Source organism: Talpa europaea (assembly GCF_964194135.1).
Source record: "Talpa europaea genome assembly, chromosome: 9".
NCBI lineage: Eukaryota > Metazoa > Chordata > Mammalia > Eulipotyphla > Talpidae > Talpa > Talpa europaea.
The window spans coordinates 14,453,599-14,472,223 of record NC_140076.1 but is presented as its reverse complement, the minus strand read 5'-3'; the positions used below and the strand labels follow the sequence as shown (position 1 = coordinate 14,472,223).

Below are 18,625 nucleotides of genomic sequence, written 5' to 3'. Positions count from 1 at the left end.
ACGAGGCCCTGTGGGTGCAAATGGAGGAACCATCGTCTTGGCTCTATCACTCTCGAGAACCAGCGGCTCTGTAAGGCCACACGGAGCCCAGATATTGTGGGTGCCACGCAAGGAGCCCGTGGACAGGGAGTGGACCCCGCTGTCGCTCTCAGGAGGGACCAGAGATAACCACCCAGTACACCCAGAGATAAACTGGTGTCCCCCTGGCCAGGGGGGAGCCACGCCCGCCAGTATCAGTGGAAGGAGCCAGTTGGGCCCTCTGGGCAGAGGAGCCAAAGTGTCAGACCGAAGAGGAAGAAGGGCCTGTGGGGGCACCGTGGCAGTGGGGGACATGGCACTGTTGGCCAGGCCCCGGAACCCCTGCTCCCTTGCTGGGGAATTGGGGGAGTGGGAACGGGTGTTCTCCAAAGCTCTTTCCAGCCTGGATGGTCCAGGGGATGCAAACTCACCTCTTCTCCTGTCAGGTAGTAGGCTGAGAGGAGTCCTCCGATGTACCGGATGTTCACCTCAAACAGGGAGGCTTCGCCACTCTGCAGGGCAGAAAGGAGGAGGGGGGGCAGAGGGACACTCGTGAGACAGCCCCGCAAACAGCTCACACCTGTGCTGGGCACCAGCGGCCCAGGCTGCACACGTGGTGGTTTCCAGAGCACAAGGCGAGAGGGATGAGCACCCGCCTGGCGGCTGCCTGTGCACATTCATAGCCTTCCAAATAAACACTAGGTCTGGCTGCCTTCCAGGGCCCTTGCCTGAGGCCACCGGAGCAAAGTTCTGCCTGGCTGCTCTCCAAGGGCTGGAGAATCTGCGTGGGGAGCTGCTGGCTGGAGCTTAGCCTGAGCAGAGGCAAACCCCTCCCCTAGCCCGGCCCCCTCACCTTTCAGAAGGAGCCCCCTGGCTTGGCTGCAAGATGGTGTGGCCTTCCCTGGGGTGACAGGGCAAGAGGCAAGCTCTCCCAGGAGGTTCTGGGCAGACAAAGCAAGGCCACTGCTAAGGGAGGGGGCGCTGAGAGGTTGTGGGTAACCAGCAGCTTCTCAGCCTGGGCTCTGCAGCCCTCAGGGCACGCCTACACTTGCTTTAATCATCGCTATTTTCTTTTTTAAGTTGGACTGCAAATTAGGGGTGTTGGGGCAAGACGCCAAGCTCCAGATCTGCTTAAAATCCCATCTGAGCCACGGATTGGGCTTTGCGACTCCGGGCAAGAGGTTAGCCTTTCCCTGCCTGAGCCTCAGTCCCATGCAGGGCGGATGGGAGAGGAGAGCCATGCAGGTGAGACACTGCCCTGTGCCAGGTGTGGTGCTCATAAAGGGGCCTGTTCTTGCCTCCCTGCCCCAGGGTCCTTGCATACACTCCCCACATTACAGTCTCTCACTACTGACAACAACCACCCCAATTCCTTTATCTGGGGAGCTTTTCACCATCAAAGCCTTGCAAAGCACTCTCGGTAAGCCCTTCAGTGTTGGGTGAGGTCATCACTCCCATTTTCCAGGTGAGAACATTAAGGCTCAGCGAGGGGGAGAGACCCCACCTTGCTTTCTCCCAGGGACACTCCCACCTTCCCAGCCTGCCTAAATGTCCCCAGGCTCCCTGGCTCCTGGGTGGCTGCCAGATTCTCTATCATCTACATGGGGGGACAGGATGGACCTTCGGAGACATTCCTTCCTTGCCCCATCTCTGTCTTCCTCCCATTGGGTACAAAGGAAATGGGAGGATTCTGAACAACCTGGCCTCACATGAAGTCATCATGAGCCTCACAATGGTGGTGCTGGAGCCACCTGCCATCTGTCCTGGACTTTGCCTGCTGCAGCCCCCACGGCTGTCCACCTCCACCACAGCACGGTCACTGCTGCTGTTGTGTCCTTCCCAGCTTTCAGCTGGGGAAACTGAGGCTCAGGGAGGTCCACGAGTTTTCCCCACTGCCTGCCAAGCCAGGGAACCCTTCTGCATTGGTGCTTTCCCAACTTTCCTCGTTGGCCTCTGCCCTGCTATGTGGCGCTGGTGTCTCCTGGAGGCAGAGGCCTCAACCTGCCATGAGCCTTGGGAGCTATCTCCATGCACACCCACACTTGCCACGTGGGGAGCCCCAGACAGAACGACAGTGTTCTGATGTTACCCCTCCCTGCTCCCACCTGTCTCATTTCTTGTGTCTAAATCCACTAAGTAGCCTCACCCCAGGTGAGCTGAGACCTCTGGGAGGAACCTACTACTTTAGTCGGGGCTGGGGTGAGGCCCAATACTTAGTGGTTTTGTTCCATCCAGACAGGTGGCCACCCTCTCCCCAAGGCCTTGGTCTCTGACCAGGATGCCCGCAAGGCTGGAAACCAGGAGAGTCGTGGGCCTCTGACCAGACAGCACCGGGCCCCTCTCCCTGTCTCAAGCGGGCCTGGTCTCAGGCTGGATGGCACTTATGGGCACCTGTCTGCACACGGCTCCTGGGCTAGGCTGCTGTGCGGCCCCCACGTCTTGGCCCCAGAGACCACGGGGCAGAACTGGCCACTGGACCTCCAGTCCCATCTGCCCCCATACCCTGCTGGCCTCTGACTCACCACGTTCAGGTGGAAGCTCTCCTCAACCCAGGCCTTGGCCTCCTGGAACTCCTCTTTCAGCTCCATGAGGTAGAGGGTGTCGAGGGAATCGATGACGGTTGCCCCACTGAGGCCTCCTGCAGGCACAGAGGATGGCGTGACCCAGAGGCATCCTTGCCTTTGGTCCCCAACTATATAGGCTGCCATTCCCAGCTCCCCCTACCCCCCATGCCTGGACAGGCTCCAAGGCCAAGGCCAATCCAAGGGCCATGTGGGAAGACCACAGTGCCCTCTGTCTTAGCAGGTGAGCCCAGAGGGTCTTCCCATGGGCTGCTGGCTCCTCAGGGCTGCAAAGAAGGAGTGGTGGGTGGGGAGACCGATTTCCCAGACCTTGGCTCACTCATATTGGTAAGTCAGCCGTCAGTGCAACTGGGTGCCCCCGACCCGTTTTCTGTAATGTTGGGGGAGGGGGAACTGACACTTGGCCAACAAACTCCTAACAAATGTGTCAGCCCTCTGATTCTTCAATGAAATTCCTTATTTTATGCTTAAAAAAAAAAGGTATCCATAAATATTCATCTGGGAAGGTACTTATTGAAGTATCCTATATAATGGGGGACAGTTGGGGAAACACCCAGTCTAAAAATAGGAGATGATGTCTATCAACAGGCAGCCACCCACAGGGGTGTTTACAGGAGACATCCCTGAGGTTTGTTAAGTTACAAAAAGTAGGTTGCAAAAAAAAAAAAAAAAAAGAAGAAGAAAAAAGAAAAAAGCCCAGTAGAATTTCTTTATTGTATGTGAAATGGGTCTGACCCACAGGGCGTGACTCAGCAGTTATCTCCCAGTGCAGGGCATGACAGATGCTTTTTGATATCTTCAGCTCAGGGGTTATTTTGACAACCAGACATCTATTTCCATTAAACAAGAGAAAAGGAAAGAAATTTTGGCTAAAGAAAGCAAACGTATGCACACATCAAAAAGGTTATGGACACTATTGCTTTAGGATGTGAGTACACAAAGCTGGAGCAATGAGGCCTGGCCCCTGCCACTCAGCCTAAAAATGTTGCCCTAGGACTAAGGTGAGAAAATTGTGCAAAATGAGTTTTTCACACCACGAACTGGCCAGGAGTGTGATTTGGAAGACCTCTGCGCACAGCATAACCAGAGTCTGGAATGGGGAGGCTATGAAGGAGGAAGGGACAAGGGGCTGTGTCTGGTGCCATCTGGAGGGCTTCCTGGAAGAGGAAGCTGCTTCCCATCAACTAGAGCCATTACAGGCAGCGGCAGTTTCTTCAGGGACCAGACAGTAGCTTAGGAGGAGTAATTGTTTCTTTCATGTCCTTGAAGAGGCTCAAAGCACTGAGAGTCGCAGGCTCTGCCTTCCCCCAGTGGAAACTCTCAAGCTCGCTAACAGGCGCGGAGCCCCACTTGAAGCTCAGGCTTTGCGTGTGCTCCTCGTCCACTAATCTCCTTAATAAGGGCTTCCTTAGCTGCTCACTTGTGTTGACTTTACAAGCACAGAATCTTCTGAAACGCAACACTTACCCACCTCCATAGCCTGGGCTAGATAAAGCCTGGAAAGGAGGGGAGGGAGACCCTGAGCAGAGCTGGGAGGAAGAGGAGGCTGAAGGCTTAAGACTCCATTTCCAGAAGGAGTTTCCAAGGAAGAATGGAGGAGGGAAGGGTCGGGGAAACCCAGGGCTTCCTAATCCAGAGCCACGTGTCTTGGGACGGGTTCAGTACTTGGGTTGCAGTGAATTTCCAGAATGTCAACCCCTCCTACAAGTAAGGATTTGTAGGAAAACATACTCAGAGCCAAACTAAGTTGATTCTTTCCTGGTTTATCCAGCTGCTTCCTCTGTGGCTGTCAAAGGCTGGGCAGAGCCCCTGGGCCCACCTTCCCCTCTTGAGGGGCACCCATGCACCACACATGTGCATTCCGGGCCGCGGGATGCTGGCCTGGCCCTTCCTGTACACCGGAGGGCCTCCAACCTGATTCTTAAGGCCTGGAGAGATCTTTGAGCTCTCGCTGCCCGACCCTTTCATTTCATAGACGAGGACCCCAGAAAGAGATTGGGACACCCCCAAGAGTCAAACAAGGGAGAAGTGGAGCTCCAGTCTTGACTGAGTATAAGGTTTTTCCCACTAGAGAGTGGACTTTCAATTCCCTGGGGAAACTGAGTGCTGCGTGCTGACCCTTTTCCCAGCCCTTGAGTGGGGGGGTGGGGGGGTGGGGGGTGGGGGGGAGGCCTCTGGAATGCGAAAGACTTGAAGAGAAGCCCAGCCAGTGTTCAAGGCTGAGGGCAGATGCCCCAGGGTATCTGATTTCGAATCCTGCTGTGGGGTACCTGGAGTTTTCACCCCATGGGCCTTCCCTCCCCTGGGCTCAGCCTGAGCACAGAGGCCCCAGTGCCCACACTGTGCCGGGAGGGCAGCCAGGACTCCTCGTGATCAGCTCTCCTTCGAAAACACTCCTGAGCTGGGCTGAGAAGGGCCTCCTGGCTGAGAAGGCCGCTCGCTGAGATTGTTGGCAAGGTTCTGCCCCTGCTCTCAGGTTCCCAAATCCTTCTCTCGTTCATCTCTCAGCTCTGCCTCCACCTACCACAGAGCCGAGCTGCAGGCCAGCAAGGCACTTATTGGACAGCCTTTCATTCCAAGCCAGAGGTTACTTGGCAGCCAGACTGGCAGGAAAGAAGGCCCTATCCCGAGTTCAACCCTACCTGCACCTGCAGTAGGACTGGGGCAGCTCCCGAGGGGTAAAGACAAAAGCCCTCGGTGAACAGGCCCAGGATTTACATGCAAAGAGCCAGTTGGCACAGAAAGTCAGCAGCCTGCTCTGACATTTCACTGGGCCTGGAACAGGGGGTGCAGCCCCAGCTCCAGCTCTGAACCCCTGCTGTTCACAAAGGACCTCCTCCCCTCTCTTTCTGCCAGGCCAGGAGGCAGTGGGGTGGGTTAAAAGAACTCAGCCCTGGGTTCAAATCCCAGCTTATGGCGACAAAAAGTGTCAAAGTTCTCGCCTCTAAAATGAGGTTAGGGAGCCTCTCTGGCGGCACAGGGTTTAGAGACGGTGCTATCAAACTATCACCAGTCTCTGTAGCACGAGTTTGATCCCTGGCTGGCCAGGGAACAACCCACATGGAGCAGAAGACCTCTCCTGTCTTGCCCGCTACTCCCCTCAGCAGTGCATTTCAGTCAGTCTGCCTGTTCTGCTCCCCACTCTTTTCTGGTGAATCCTCTCACCCCGCTCCCCGCACCTCTGGCTTACACCCCAGTTCTTACATGCATAAATAAATAAATCTTTTTAAAAAAATGAGGTTAGATCACCGAGCTAGGGTCCTGGGCAGCCACTGCAGACCCTGAACCGGATACACACACACATACTCGCCTGCTAAATACTTCTCATAAGCACATTCCGTGGCAGAGTGCGTGTTTGGTAAATAAGCTCACTGTTCTTATTTCTGGGGTCCCTTAGCTTCCCCCCAAAACATCGGCCCGGCCAAGGAGGTGTGGGTTCACATCCCGCTGCCGGGCACATCGTTTTACCTTGCTAGGCCTCGCGGTCCTCACCTGCCTCACGGGCTGACGCAGGACGGGCTCACAGGCTGCTGGGAGGGAAATGGACAGTGGATGGAGAAGAGCTGGCAGGGCACTGGGTACGGAGAGCTTCCCCCATAGGCAAAAGTGTGGTCCTCTTGCCCCAACTGTCCCTGGGCAGCCTCTTCATAGCCTTTGGAGGGGTCACTGAGGCCAGAGGGTGCCCTCGGGTGAACGGCACTCTCCTGCCCTTCAGGGCAGTGTGACTACAACACCAGGCCTTGCAAAAACCCTTGGCCCAAGTTGAAGGAAAAAAGGTCCCACAGGTCCCATGCGTGTCCTGGGCGCACCCGCCTCCAAAAGCCTCTTCTCACCTCCGGACCCCTTGTGCTCCCCTCCAGTTCACCCCGTACATCGCTGCCTGACTGGTCTTCCTAAAACCAGATCCAGCTGTGTCCCTCCCCGGCTCAGGAACCCAGGCAGCAAGTCTTTTGTGTCTGACTCAGAAGGCTCTGGCTAATCTCATCTCCCATCGGGCGCTGCTTCCTGGGCACGCATACAGGCTCCTGCCTCCACACCTTTGCCCGTGTGGTCTCCACTGCCAAGAACGCTTTGTGTCTGGGCAGATCAAAGCCTGCACGTTGTTCAAAGCCTGCCTCCCACTGGCAGCCTTCACTGCCCAGACCAACCTCCTCCTGCCTCCACAGCTCCCCCAGCATTTCTGTGGGTCCTCAGGCACCCCCACCCTGCACTGTGGGTCTCTGTCTCCCTCTCGAACTAGACTGAGCTCCTGGAGCTCAAGGGGTTCCAATTGCTTCTCTTGCACCCCTTCCCTACCTTGTCTCCAGCAGCTCCAAAGTCCAGAGCCTCCAACCCAAGTGGACCACTCGCCAATCCCTGGGCTTCCTCACCCTCCCTTACTTCTGTGACTCTTGTATAAACTGTTAGGGATCATGCTCCCCATGCCCCTGTCCTGCAGGGTCCAGAGCCCACCCCCGTGCCTCTTCTCCACGAAGCCACTGAGATCTCCACCCCATTGCCTGCATGAAGTCTCACCTTGTCTGACTGTTAAGAACTCTGCCCTCAGCCCTCCGGGCCCATACCAGATGCCCCTGCTCTGTGCACCCCCATCTCCAGCCCAAGGGCTCCCCTGCTCGTCATGCCATAAGGAATCATCAGTGCAAACTCAGGGCTGTTTCCAGACTCGGGAAGCAGCTGCCCAGTACAGGTGGGGGCAGGAGGGTGGGTCGTCTGGGGCCTGCCCTGGACTGACCAGCTGCTTCCGCTTGTCCTTCCACCCCTGTGCTGCTCTCGCTTGTCTCCTTGCTGATTCCTCCTTACCTCGGACCTGAAAGACTGGGGAGCCTAGAGCTCCATCTCAGGACCTTTTCTCTGCCCTCCATCATTCCCTTAGTGATTCAGTCGGTCTCACAGCTTTAAATACTATCCACGTGCTGATGATTCCCAGCTTTCAAGTCCCAGCCAGGACCTAGTCCCCAAGCCTGACTCACGGCCAATAACTCCCTATTCCCTTTTCCACCTGGAGGGTGACAGGCGTTCTCGCAGTTAACGTGTCTGGAACCAAGTTCTGTCTTCCCTCCAAGCTTGTGCTTCCCACAGTCTCCCCCTTGCCTCATTGCAGCCCCTCCTCCTGAGAGCTGGCCCCCAAAACCCTGGACTCTGCCCCCACATCTGGTCCTGCAGCAAATCCTGGCGGCTCAGTCCTCACAAGATTTCCAGACTCTGAACACCTTTCACCTCCTTGGTGTTCCCATGTCGGTCCAGCTACCTTCTCTTGCCTGGATTTATTTTTTATTTTATTTTTTACATTTTAATAGAATAGAATTATTAGGAAAAGGAGACAGAAAAAGAGAGACACCTGCACAGTGACAGGTGGGCAGGAGAGCTGCCACTGCTGTTTTGCAAAGGGAAAAGGTTTGTAAAGAGAAACACCTGCACTGTCACAGGTGGGCAGGAGAGCTGCGTTTTCTCTCCTGGATTTATCCCGAGAATTGCTCCCTGGTTCCCACCCTTGCCTGCCTCCGCTCTTCCCACTCATCTATCCTAGACACGGCAACCAGAGTTGCATCTAAAATGCAAGCCAATCATTACAGAGGAGACCTTCCCACCAGGCTGCAGCCAGAAAGGCCAGGGTGGCTGAGGGCACCCGAGCCATCATCCTGCTTGAAGCTACTTGTCACATGTGTGTTGGTCTCTACAAGGGAGTGGGCCTCAGTTCCTGTAACCTTCTCCCCAGAGCTGCATGGCCAGGATCCTCCACTCCTGAACCTCGGTTTAATCCACTCTCCTGTATTAATGACGATGAGGTTTTTATGTGACATTATATTAGCAAAGAGAAATGGGCCAGGCTGAGCAACATGAACTCCAGGAAGAACATTTAGAAGGGAAAAAAATCACCCAAGACATAGTCTATTACAGCAACCTCCCCAAAGTCAACTAATGGTTGCATTTAATTTGATGATATAATCCATAGAGATTTTTCTTAATCTATAAAGAAGCAACACAAATGTTTCTCTCCAGTTCCACAGAAGCCAAAGCGACTGTGTGGCAGGTCCCAAAGATGGCTGCCACAAGGGAAAAGAAACTCTTCCGTGATCCTCCTCCATGGCTCCCACCTTTGAACATGAGGGATCGCCTGGAATGACAGAATCAAGCAGAAGGGATATGCTAGTTTCCGAGTCAGACCTGAAGAAACTGGCATTTTCCATTTCTCAACTCTTGGAATGTTTGCTCTTGGGACCAGCCGCCATTTTGTGAGGAAGCCCAGGGATAACCCAGGCGGAGGCCAGGTGTATGTTTTCTGAGTGAACAGACACAGCCGATGTGAGGTCCCAGCCAACAGCCAGCATCAGTTCCAGATGTGTGAATGAAAGAGCTTCCAGGAGGCTCCACCTTTAAGCCTCACCCCTAGCCCTGTGAATGCCTTCTCAGCTGAGGGCACATACATCACGTGTAGAGGCAATTTGTTCTCACTGTGCTCTTTTTGTATCCCTGACCTTCTACATCAGTGAGCATAATGAAATAATTGTTTTACGTCACTAAACTTTAATCTGTTATGCTGCAGTAGTGTCTGGAACGTTCTGCCATGTGGGCTTCTAGGAAGATTAAAGTGCTATCCCCACTATCGCAAAGTACGTTGTTTAAAACCACATCCTCTTGCATGGTGAAAGAATTGACCACGCCCTCCTCATGCCCACCTGCTCTGCTGCAGGTGTCTGTGTCACGGCACAACTTGCAGTACCTGGTGCTTCTCCACTTACGATGTGCCTGTGAGTCCCCAGGGCTGGGGGCGGGTGGCTGATCTAGCCCTTCTTGGGGCCCACATCCAGCCCAGGCCAGGCACAGGAGAGGGAACACATGACTGTGGAATGAATGAACACCTCGGGGAAACACCCTAGATGCTCTCTCTGGGGTTCCCCAAGACTCTGCAGTGCTTGGCCTGGGGCGGGGGGCATCCACCACTCGCTGCAGTGACTCAGTATTCAAGGAAAACACTGTGGGAAGGACAAGGTGGGCCGTGCAGACGTCAGGGTCCTGGTGGAACTAATGGCTTCCTCCGCCCTTCCCAAACATGCCACGCTTTGCTGCCACAGCCGGCTGGAGAGCGTCTGCTAGGGCTGCTGTGGAGCTGGAAGAAGCTTCTGGAGTGTTCACCGGGCAGGGCTCCTCAGTGGGAAACAGGGTGTGTTTTAAAATTGTTCATGATTTGTCTTAAAATAAGAGCTGAGGGTGATGTCTGACCTAGAAACTTGTACTTGAGGCTCCCTCTCACGGTGCTTCGGAACATGCTCTGCTCTGCTCTCTGCTTGTGGCTCAGAACGTCTCTATGAGGGGGGCAGATGGAGAGACTGGAGCCCAGGAGGCTTCAGCGATGATTCCAAAGTCGCACAGCAGCTCAGGGCAGAACTCTAAGTAGATCCCGCCTTGAAGACCACATGGCCTTGGAGGCTTGTGTCTAATCCCAGCTTTGTCCCTTTCCAGCTGCGTGACTTTGGGCAGCTGACTTGATCTCTCTGGGCCTCAGAAAAGCAGAACAATAGGACTCCTTTTAATATTTATTTATTTTATTTAAAGTCTTTTTTTAAATAAAAGTCTTTTTACAAAGAACAAACCCAGGCCAAGTCTCAGAAGGCTGCAGCGAGGGAGCTGCTCCAGCATGAAACCCTGACTGGGTTCCTTTTTAAGAATAGTGTGGTCGGCTCAGACAAAAGTATACAAGGGGCACTGAGCAGGCATTTCATACAAGAGAACCAGGTACTCCCAGCACAGAGTAGGTGCTCAGTGCACGGGGTTATTCCCAGAAGGCTCAGAGCCAGCAGAGGATGGGGCACCAGGGCTGGCCAGGCAAGGACGGGTCCCACAGGAAGGGATGGCACAGCCTTCATGCAGGCAGGAGCCGGGACCCTGCGGCCCCAAGGGCCGAGCTGGCAGGCACTGTGGCATTTTTAAGACACTTTTTGTGTCTTAAAATGGGGATAAGGGCAAGAGTCAAGCCCTCGGTTGCTCCCCCAAGAGACATCAAAGCCCAGCTGCGGCTTGGGTCAGCTCCCGAGGGCATATTCGGGTGTCTCCTGCTTCTACCTGCAGATCAGATGATTGTGCAGGACTCTTCTGCCACCTCCACGAGGGGTAACGACCCTGCCCCACCAATCTGAGTCTTACCACGTAAGCTGCTTTGGCCTCTCAAAGGGTGAGGGGTTAAGCTCTGTCCCTGACTGTAGGCTTAGCTATGAGACCTGCTGGTGGGCTTAGTGGACACGGCTGGAACAGAGGTTTGAAATAAGCTTGCACAGTTGGGCCTCTGCTGCCACGCTTCCACCTTTGGCTGTGAGAACAAGTCCCAAAAAGCCACTGATCCAAGGATGGGAGGCAGGTGGAGCAGGCCTGGACCTAATGGAGCACAGCCTAGGAAAATCAGTCCACATTGCAGTCACGTGGATAAGAAATAAGGCTTGTTGTTGCCAATCACTCATTGGGGTCACTTGTTACACAGCATTGTCTCAGAAACAGCTGTTTCTTCACGGTCTTTCTGTGTTCTCCATACTCTAGCCAGATTATCAATTTGATGTGGTCCCCTCTTTCTGGCCTCCAGCCTTTACTCACATTCTTCCCTTAGCTTGGTATTCCCTCTTCTAACCCAAAATATCCCCATCCCGTGTCTATTTTAAATCCTACAGCAGAGTCTCCCCGGTGGCACAGCGGTTGAGCACTGGGCTGCAAAGCTGCCTGCAGCCTCTGCAGCGCCGGTTCAATCCCTGGCCGTAGGTGAGGGTCCCACATGGCGCTCAGACCTTTCCTGCCGTGCCCACCGCTCCCCTCAGCAGTGTACTTCGTCAGTCTGCCTGATGTGCTCCCCGCTCTGGCTCTGGTGAATTCTCTCACCCTCCTGTGCTTCTGACTGTACCCAGTGCTTGTATAAACAAATAAATCTTAAAAAAAAAAAAAATCCTAGAGCAAAAGTTGCTTCTTCCATGAAGAGCTTGATTTTCCCTACCTGGACCTGAGGTTTTCCTCCTCTGAATTCTTTTATTAAAAGAACTGCTTTTCAATTTTCATTATGGTAATCTGTGTTCTTTTTCAAGTGCATCCGAGGCAGCGTCTTTGGGGCTGATCTAAGCCTGGCTAATCTAAGCAGCACAGGGCCTCCCCGGTGGTGCAGCGGGTTGAGCGCAGCACTGTGAAGCTGTCCGCAGCCTCTGCAGTGCTGGTTAGGTCTCAGCCAGCCAGGGAGAGACCCACATGGTGCGGCAGACCTCTCCTGCCTCGCCTGCTGCTCCCCTCAGCAGTGCCTTTGGTCTGTCTGCCTGTTCTGTTCCCTACTCTGTCTCTGGTGAGTTCTCTCACCCTCCTGCACCTCTGACTATGCCCCAGTTCTTGAATAAATAAATAAATCTTAAAAAAAAACTATCAATATACATCTTAAAAAAAAAAATCTAAGTAGCACAGACACCGCAGAGTCAAGGTGTCTTTGGGATCTGCTGAATGAAGGCCCTGGACACGCTCTCCCACTGCCCCATTCCTAGAGATGGACGCCTCCTTGACAGCTGGTTGCCTTTGCCAGGTGGCCCCTAAGTGGAGTGAGGTGCTGGGGGGGGCAGAGATTGACTCCATGATGGCCCAAGATCTTGGCCCAGGGAGTCCTCCTACAAAGGACTGACTTACAGAATTCTCCTAACTGCAACCACCAGCCCCTTCTGCATGAGAGAGTAATAACACCGCTGCTGGCATGGCCTGAGCTCGTGCTGTATTTTTCACACGCATCTTTTCTTGTGACAACTGCGTTACGGCTCCTCCCTTACAGATGAAGAGTGAGACTTCAAGGAAGTAAGTCACTTGCTCAAGATTTAGTTATTGACCCTAAAACGTGGCTTTGAGTGCTCAGAATGTGCCCAGTATTGGAGCACAGTGGGGACCCCACAGTCCTGGTCCCCAGCCTCAAAGAACCCAAGGTATGGTAGGGAAAAAAAGACACCAAACAGGTGTCACACGGCCGACATTTAGTTACAAAGCATTGTGTGTGATGAAGGGAGGGTGCTGAGGGCGGGCTGGAGGGGCAGCGTGTGGCTGAGGGGCGCACAGGAGGGCCCAGGGAGGCAGCGCAAAGAATGCAGCAGAAGGGAGATATTATTGTGAGAAAGAGGGAAAGTGGTGGGTGGTGAGGGGTGGGCCAGGCCACACCGGGCCTGGGGGCAGGGGCATCAGTGAAGCACTGGGGAAGCTTGGGAGATGGCTTAGGGGCCAATCTGATTGACATTTTAGGCTGATCCTCTGCTCACTACAGTAAGTCTAGTTATCATTCAGCCTCATGCACAGTTACAAAAATACTTTTTTTGTGAAAGAACATAAAAAAAGAAGAAAAGGATCTTTTGCCTGCTGTGGCAAGGGAAGGGCACCCAGAAGCACCTCCTTGTGGACTACTTTCAGGACTCGAAAGTATTCATCCTGCTTGGTGAGTGCCCGCTGGTCACTTACAGGTGGGTTGGGGAGGCAGGGACAGCTGGACCTGGGCACCAAAACCCCTTGAAGGAGGCTGGAGAGACTCCCCAGCAGGAGGCGTGGGGGGCAGCTACCTGCCAGTCTCAGAGCACGGGCACCATCAGCCATCAGCCCTGTGGAGGGCACAGGGCACAGAGCCACCTTGGCCATACACTGTGGCCACACAGAGCTACGCATTGATCATGGCAGACAGTCTGGAGCAGAGCCAAGAGGCGCAGATGCATGGCTCTGAGAGCGAGATGCACGCTGATGATTCAAGGGAAAGGGAAAAGGAAGGAAACCAGAGAAGCCCTATTCACCCCAAGAAACACTAAAAGATGCAAAGCAGTGCTGGGAGAGCCTGGTACCCTGCTGCACCCCAGCCAGGGGCCCTTCCAGTCACTTGGGAGTGTGGGTTGCAGGGACTGTGCCAGCAGCAAGGATAGAGCCCTGGGGTCACACTTGCTAATTGCCATGGCTTTCTCACTTGCACAACCGCAGCAACCAGCCACCACCTGGTAGCACCCTCCCGAGGCTTAGGGACCTGTAGGGTAAAGAAAATGTCAGGCTTTTCTGCCCTTCCACCATCAGGATAGATGATGGATCCTTGCGGTCCTGAATGCATGCCTGATGGCGGGCACCTGGAGTAGGGTGTGGGCAGAGGTAGATGGGATTCACCTGGGCTGAGACTGGGCTTTTAAGGGCAGCGTCACGGGGACACCAGCAGCAGCAGCAGAAGCCAAGAGAGAAGCAGAGAAGCAGCAGAAGCAGAGAACGCCAGAGAGCCCAGAGAGAGTGCGGATTTGCTGGGGGCTGGGAGGACTGCCAGCCTCCCAGCCCCCCTGCCTGCCACGTACCCGCTGAACCCCAATAAAAGACATGCAAAAAACCACTGAGGACTCTGACTCCTTTACCCGGTCTGCATGGGATCAGAAAACCTGCACTGTGGCCAGTCCTGCCTTTACAGGACCCCACAGGCACAGGCCTGTGTAGAGGAAGACACGATACCATGGAGCGTCCCCCAGCAGCATCTCATGTAAGCCTCACAACACCCCTAAGAGGGGGTGTCCCTATTTTACAGATGGGGAAACTGAGGCTTAGAGGTCATGCAAATTGCCCAAGGTTGATAAATGGGGGGATCCAGGATTTGCCGCAGGCCATCTTAATTTGATGATAAAACCCACAGAGGTTTTTCTTAACCTATAAAGAAAGAGCACAAATGTTTTTCTCCCCTTCCAGAACTTAACAGAAGATTCCCACCCTGTTCTTGCACACATTTTACACAGAGAATAACGCAGGCTTCCCACTGGGAATGAGTGTCGACCCCTAACCGAGGCGTGTGTGTAGGGGGTTTTTACATTTTTATTTTGTACAGAGGATGAAGTGAGGATCTTGATTTGCAATCAGGTAGACTCAGAATCAAAGCTTAGCTTGGCTCTTCCTAGCTGTGAACTCCTGACCCACGCGAGCCCCAACACCCTCATCTGTGAAGTGGGGATCGCATGTTCCTGGAGACATCAGCACTAACAGGTGTGCAATGAGGTTTCTTTTTTTTTTTTTCTTTTAATGTAAATGGGCTGCAGGGGGTGCCTATGAGTCACCTTTCATTTGATTTCATTTGATCTCTTTAGAGGCAGCAGTGATAGCAGAAAAAGCATAGGCCTCCTCATATTACCAGCCATGTGAGCACAACCGAGTGACTTAACCTCTCTGAGTCGTGAGACTGCATCTGTCAAGAGCTAATGCCCGTCCCCTCCCCACCCCCACGCCAAAAGATGTGGGCAGCTTGGACAAAGGGAAGGGTGCCAAGCTCCCTGCAGAGGCTGGCAGAAAAAGGAGCAGGAGGTAGACAGGTCTGTGCACCCCACTTGCTCAGGCCCACCACTCTTTATCCCTGGGGTCACAGCCCCCATCTGCTTCTTGGGTGAAAACTGCCTCTGTTTTAGATCTTGGGGCCAAAGAAATTCGCATTTGCAGCAAATGTGTGGTGGCTCACAAGACAGCTTCTCTGCTTCAGAGAAAACACACAGTTCAATTTCCTAAAGATCGAAACCCGGGAGCATTTCAAGGCTTTCCCGGCGAGAGGGGTTTTCAGAACTGGGGGGCGCCAGCCTCGCGCAGCTGAGCGGTGAAAGCCCCGAGCATTTGTCATTTTCAGCAAAGGTTTGTGAGGAAGGCCAAGAAACGAAAAAAATCTGATTTCAATTGCACGGTTTTCAGAAATATATGGTAATCCATTTTTGTCAATCCATGGAAGGCACAGCTCAAATCATTAAAAAGCCATCGTACTTAATCATGCACGGAGAAGGCCGTCCATGCCTTTCAGATCATTTTCAAATGGTTTCAGGTTAACTTTCAAAAACTGACAGGCAAGCAGGGAGGGGATTATGACAGAAGATAATCTGAGGAATTGCTGGTTTTGCTGCTCAAAGGCAGAGGGATTTATTTGGGAGAAGATCACCACCCAGACCCTGCGGCAGTGGGGACAGTGGTGAGGGGATCCCCCAGGTGGATCAGCCGTAACCTCTGCCCTCGGGGAGTCTGCAGCTGTTTATTTTTTCTTTTCTTTTAGAAAGACAGTAAATTCATAGCAATCTATTAGGTAAATGAACAATTATGATGTATTGTGACAGTTGCTAATAAAAAGCAGAAATATACCTGGTAGTTAAATTTACCTAGTAGTTAAATCTCACTAGAGTTAAATCTCGGCTGTGAGCATACAGACCCAGGCTGGGGATTTGTCTCTGCTCTTACACAAATCCCTGCATCTCTCAGAGATTCGGGGTCCTCAGGTGCTGAAGGGACCCTCTCCCGCACATATAGGGCAGGCTGGGAGCACCCGCCCCTGTGGGCTGGAGTCAGGGGTGGGCCCCCTGCCCTGTTCTCAGGAGGGCAGGTGCAGACCCTGGCTGTGTCCACCCCGGAGCCCTCGCTCGCTCCCACCACCCTACGCCCAGCTGGAGCTGGGAGCCTGTGAGCCGATGGAGTGAAAACCACCCACACCCTGGATGGGATTCCACGGGAGGAGGAGAAGCAGCACAAGGACAAAGCCTCCATTCTTTTCACACACACTGGCGAACCTATCTGATCTTTGCACCCACCCCGAGGGGTGCTGTTACCTCCCCCCCCAATCTCACTCAGCAGGAAACTGAGGCTCATGAAGATTAAATGACTGTTGCCCGAGGTCACCCGACCAGTAACCTGAGCTGTGCCCAGCAGGCCCGACAGGCCCTTGTTGAGTATGTGCTCCGTGTTTAGTATAAGCACAGAACCAAGGCACTTGATTCTTAATCCTCATAACAACTCTACGGCCAGGTTATTTGAGCTCCATTTTCACATGACACTGAGCTCAGGGAGGTCAGGCAACTTGTCCAAGGTCACACAGCAAGTAAACAGGCACCACAGTCACAAGCCCAGCGCTGGTGCTCTCCCTGCACTTGTGCCTCCCCCGCTAGGAGGAGCACATGGGGGAGGCAGGAAAGAGAATCTGTTATAGGACAGGGAGAGGGGCAGCCCAAACCCCGCAAACCTGCCTATTCTACATGGGTTCTGCCATCCGCCGCATCAACACAAAACATAGGAGACTTTAATGGGAAGGAACTTTAATAAAACTAGGAAACAATACAGGTAAGGCAGAGTCTAGTTTCTAAATGAAGCATCCAGAGTTACCCGTCCCCTCGTGGGTAAAAGTCCATCCAAATGGGATTGGCCCAGAGCAAGGCCCCAAAGCCTGCTACAAGTCTAAAGCATCTTCCAGTGGGGACCCACAGAAAAGGGTCACAAACAACTGGACAAGCCCGGAAGGAAAAGAGCAAAATCAACATCAAGATAAAAGCTGCCATTGTCACCTCCCCACGGGTCTCACCCACATCTGTGTCACCTAGTCCATGACCAAAAGACAAGAGCAGTTTCTTCACGTGTCTCTAGGCTCCATGCACCTCCTCCAGGTCTCCTGGCTCCATCCTGCTTCCTTCCTCAGTCTCTTCTGCAGCTTCTCCTCTTCCTGCTCAGCCCCACCCTCCCTTGGGTGGGGCAGGGAACCTCCCCCTTTCCTGGGGACCACCCTGTTGCAGCTCCACGGTCCTGCCAAGCAACAGCAGGATGTCCAACAGCACACCTGCGAGCACACCACCCCGAAATGCGACGAGCATTCACAGCGCTCACGATGAGGCCTGGGAACTTTTGTTAGCTCGGGGTCTCCCCTGGCCAGATTTTTCCTTATAAGGATGGCTGAGGGCTAAGGTGAACAGGAAAGCGGAAGGCACAGGTGAGGCTCAATCTTTCTTTGGCCCTGGTGCAGGGGGTTCACCCTCCTTTTCCCAGGTGCAGCAGCCACCTGGCCAGGTAACCTCTCCACCCCTCCGCATTCCAGACAGACTTCAATCTCAGGCAGAGATCCAGGCAAACCAGCAAACACTGCTCTGAGTACTTCTGAAAAGTGAGGACTTACAGAAGAGAACCAAGGCAGCAGTTCTAACCCAAGCAGTGTCAGAGAGCCCCCCAGGTCTGCAGTCCCCCCATCATAGAAGCCAAGGCCGAGGAGCTGGTCTCCAATTGCCTCTAAGAGGCCTTTTGTGCTCCCACCTGGGCAGCTCATTCCCCGTTTTCCATTTCACCCTGCAGTTGTAGGTGCCGCACTGCCAAGCCTTGTCCAGGCTGGACTGCCCCCCAATTGCCCTCCCTTTCCTTGTTGCCCCGTTCTTCAGCTCTAGAGCACACACCCGCTGTTCTTAATCACCCTGAATCTATCCCCCAGTTTTCAGATGGTTCAGACTCAGAAGTTATATCTTTTTTTTTTAAGATTTATTTTTATGTATACAATAACTGGGGTACAGGCCAGAGGTGCGGGAGGGTGAGAGGATTCACCAGACACAGAGTGGAGAGCAGAACAGGCAGACGGACCGAAGACACTGCTGAGGGGAGCAGCGGGCGAAGCAGGAGAGGTCTGCCGCGCTATGTGGGTATCTCCCTGGCTGGCTGGAATTGAACCTGCACTGCAGAGGCTGCGGACAGTTTCACAGCACTGCACTCAACCCTCTGCGCCATGGGGGAGGCCCAGAAGTTATAATATCTTAAACTTGCACCAGGATGAACACTTTAGGGAATCCTTCTAGACTCTGAAGAGGCCAAGTGGGATGGATAGAGCGGGGTGGATGGAATGGGATGGAGTGGGAGGAGAGAGGAGGTGAAAGCAAGGTGGGCGTCCTGAGCACACACTACATGCTCGGCTCTGGAGGCCTTGGGGTGCCGAGGAGCGGCCAGGCTGCTCCAGGCTGCCTCCATGGTACTCCAGGGCTTCACCTCGCCGTGCCCTTACCCACGTGTTGCCCTCCCAGGTGACCTCCTTATGATGATCCAGCGGTGGAGGAAGGGGCTCCCCCCTTTTTATGCCCACAGCACCCCACACACCACAGCCTGCACGGATTCTTCCCTCTAGGAAAACTCCTCGGGGGCCAGGCCAGCTCACCTCTGCATCTCCAGCATCAACCCAGAACTAGCATAAATGGCTCGTGGATAAATGGACGAGCCTCCCTCTGCCAAGGCCCAAGATGTCCAGTTCCTCCCTCTCC

General features: G+C 53.9%; 1 protein-coding gene across 1 annotated transcript in view; it reads right to left on the bottom strand.

Moving 5' to 3' along the window:
* MAN1C1 (mannosidase alpha class 1C member 1) overlaps positions 1-18,625 on the bottom strand; it is a gene marked incomplete at both ends in the record, with an annotated part of 119,484 nt that overhangs the window by 29,063 nt on the left and 71,796 nt on the right. Inside the window, 2 exons of the mRNA XM_084242728.1 lie at positions 450-530; positions 2,541-2,656. Coding sequence (XP_084098854.1) covers positions 450-530; positions 2,541-2,656 — 197 coding nt within the window. The remainder of the gene's footprint in view (positions 1-449; positions 531-2,540; positions 2,657-18,625) is intronic.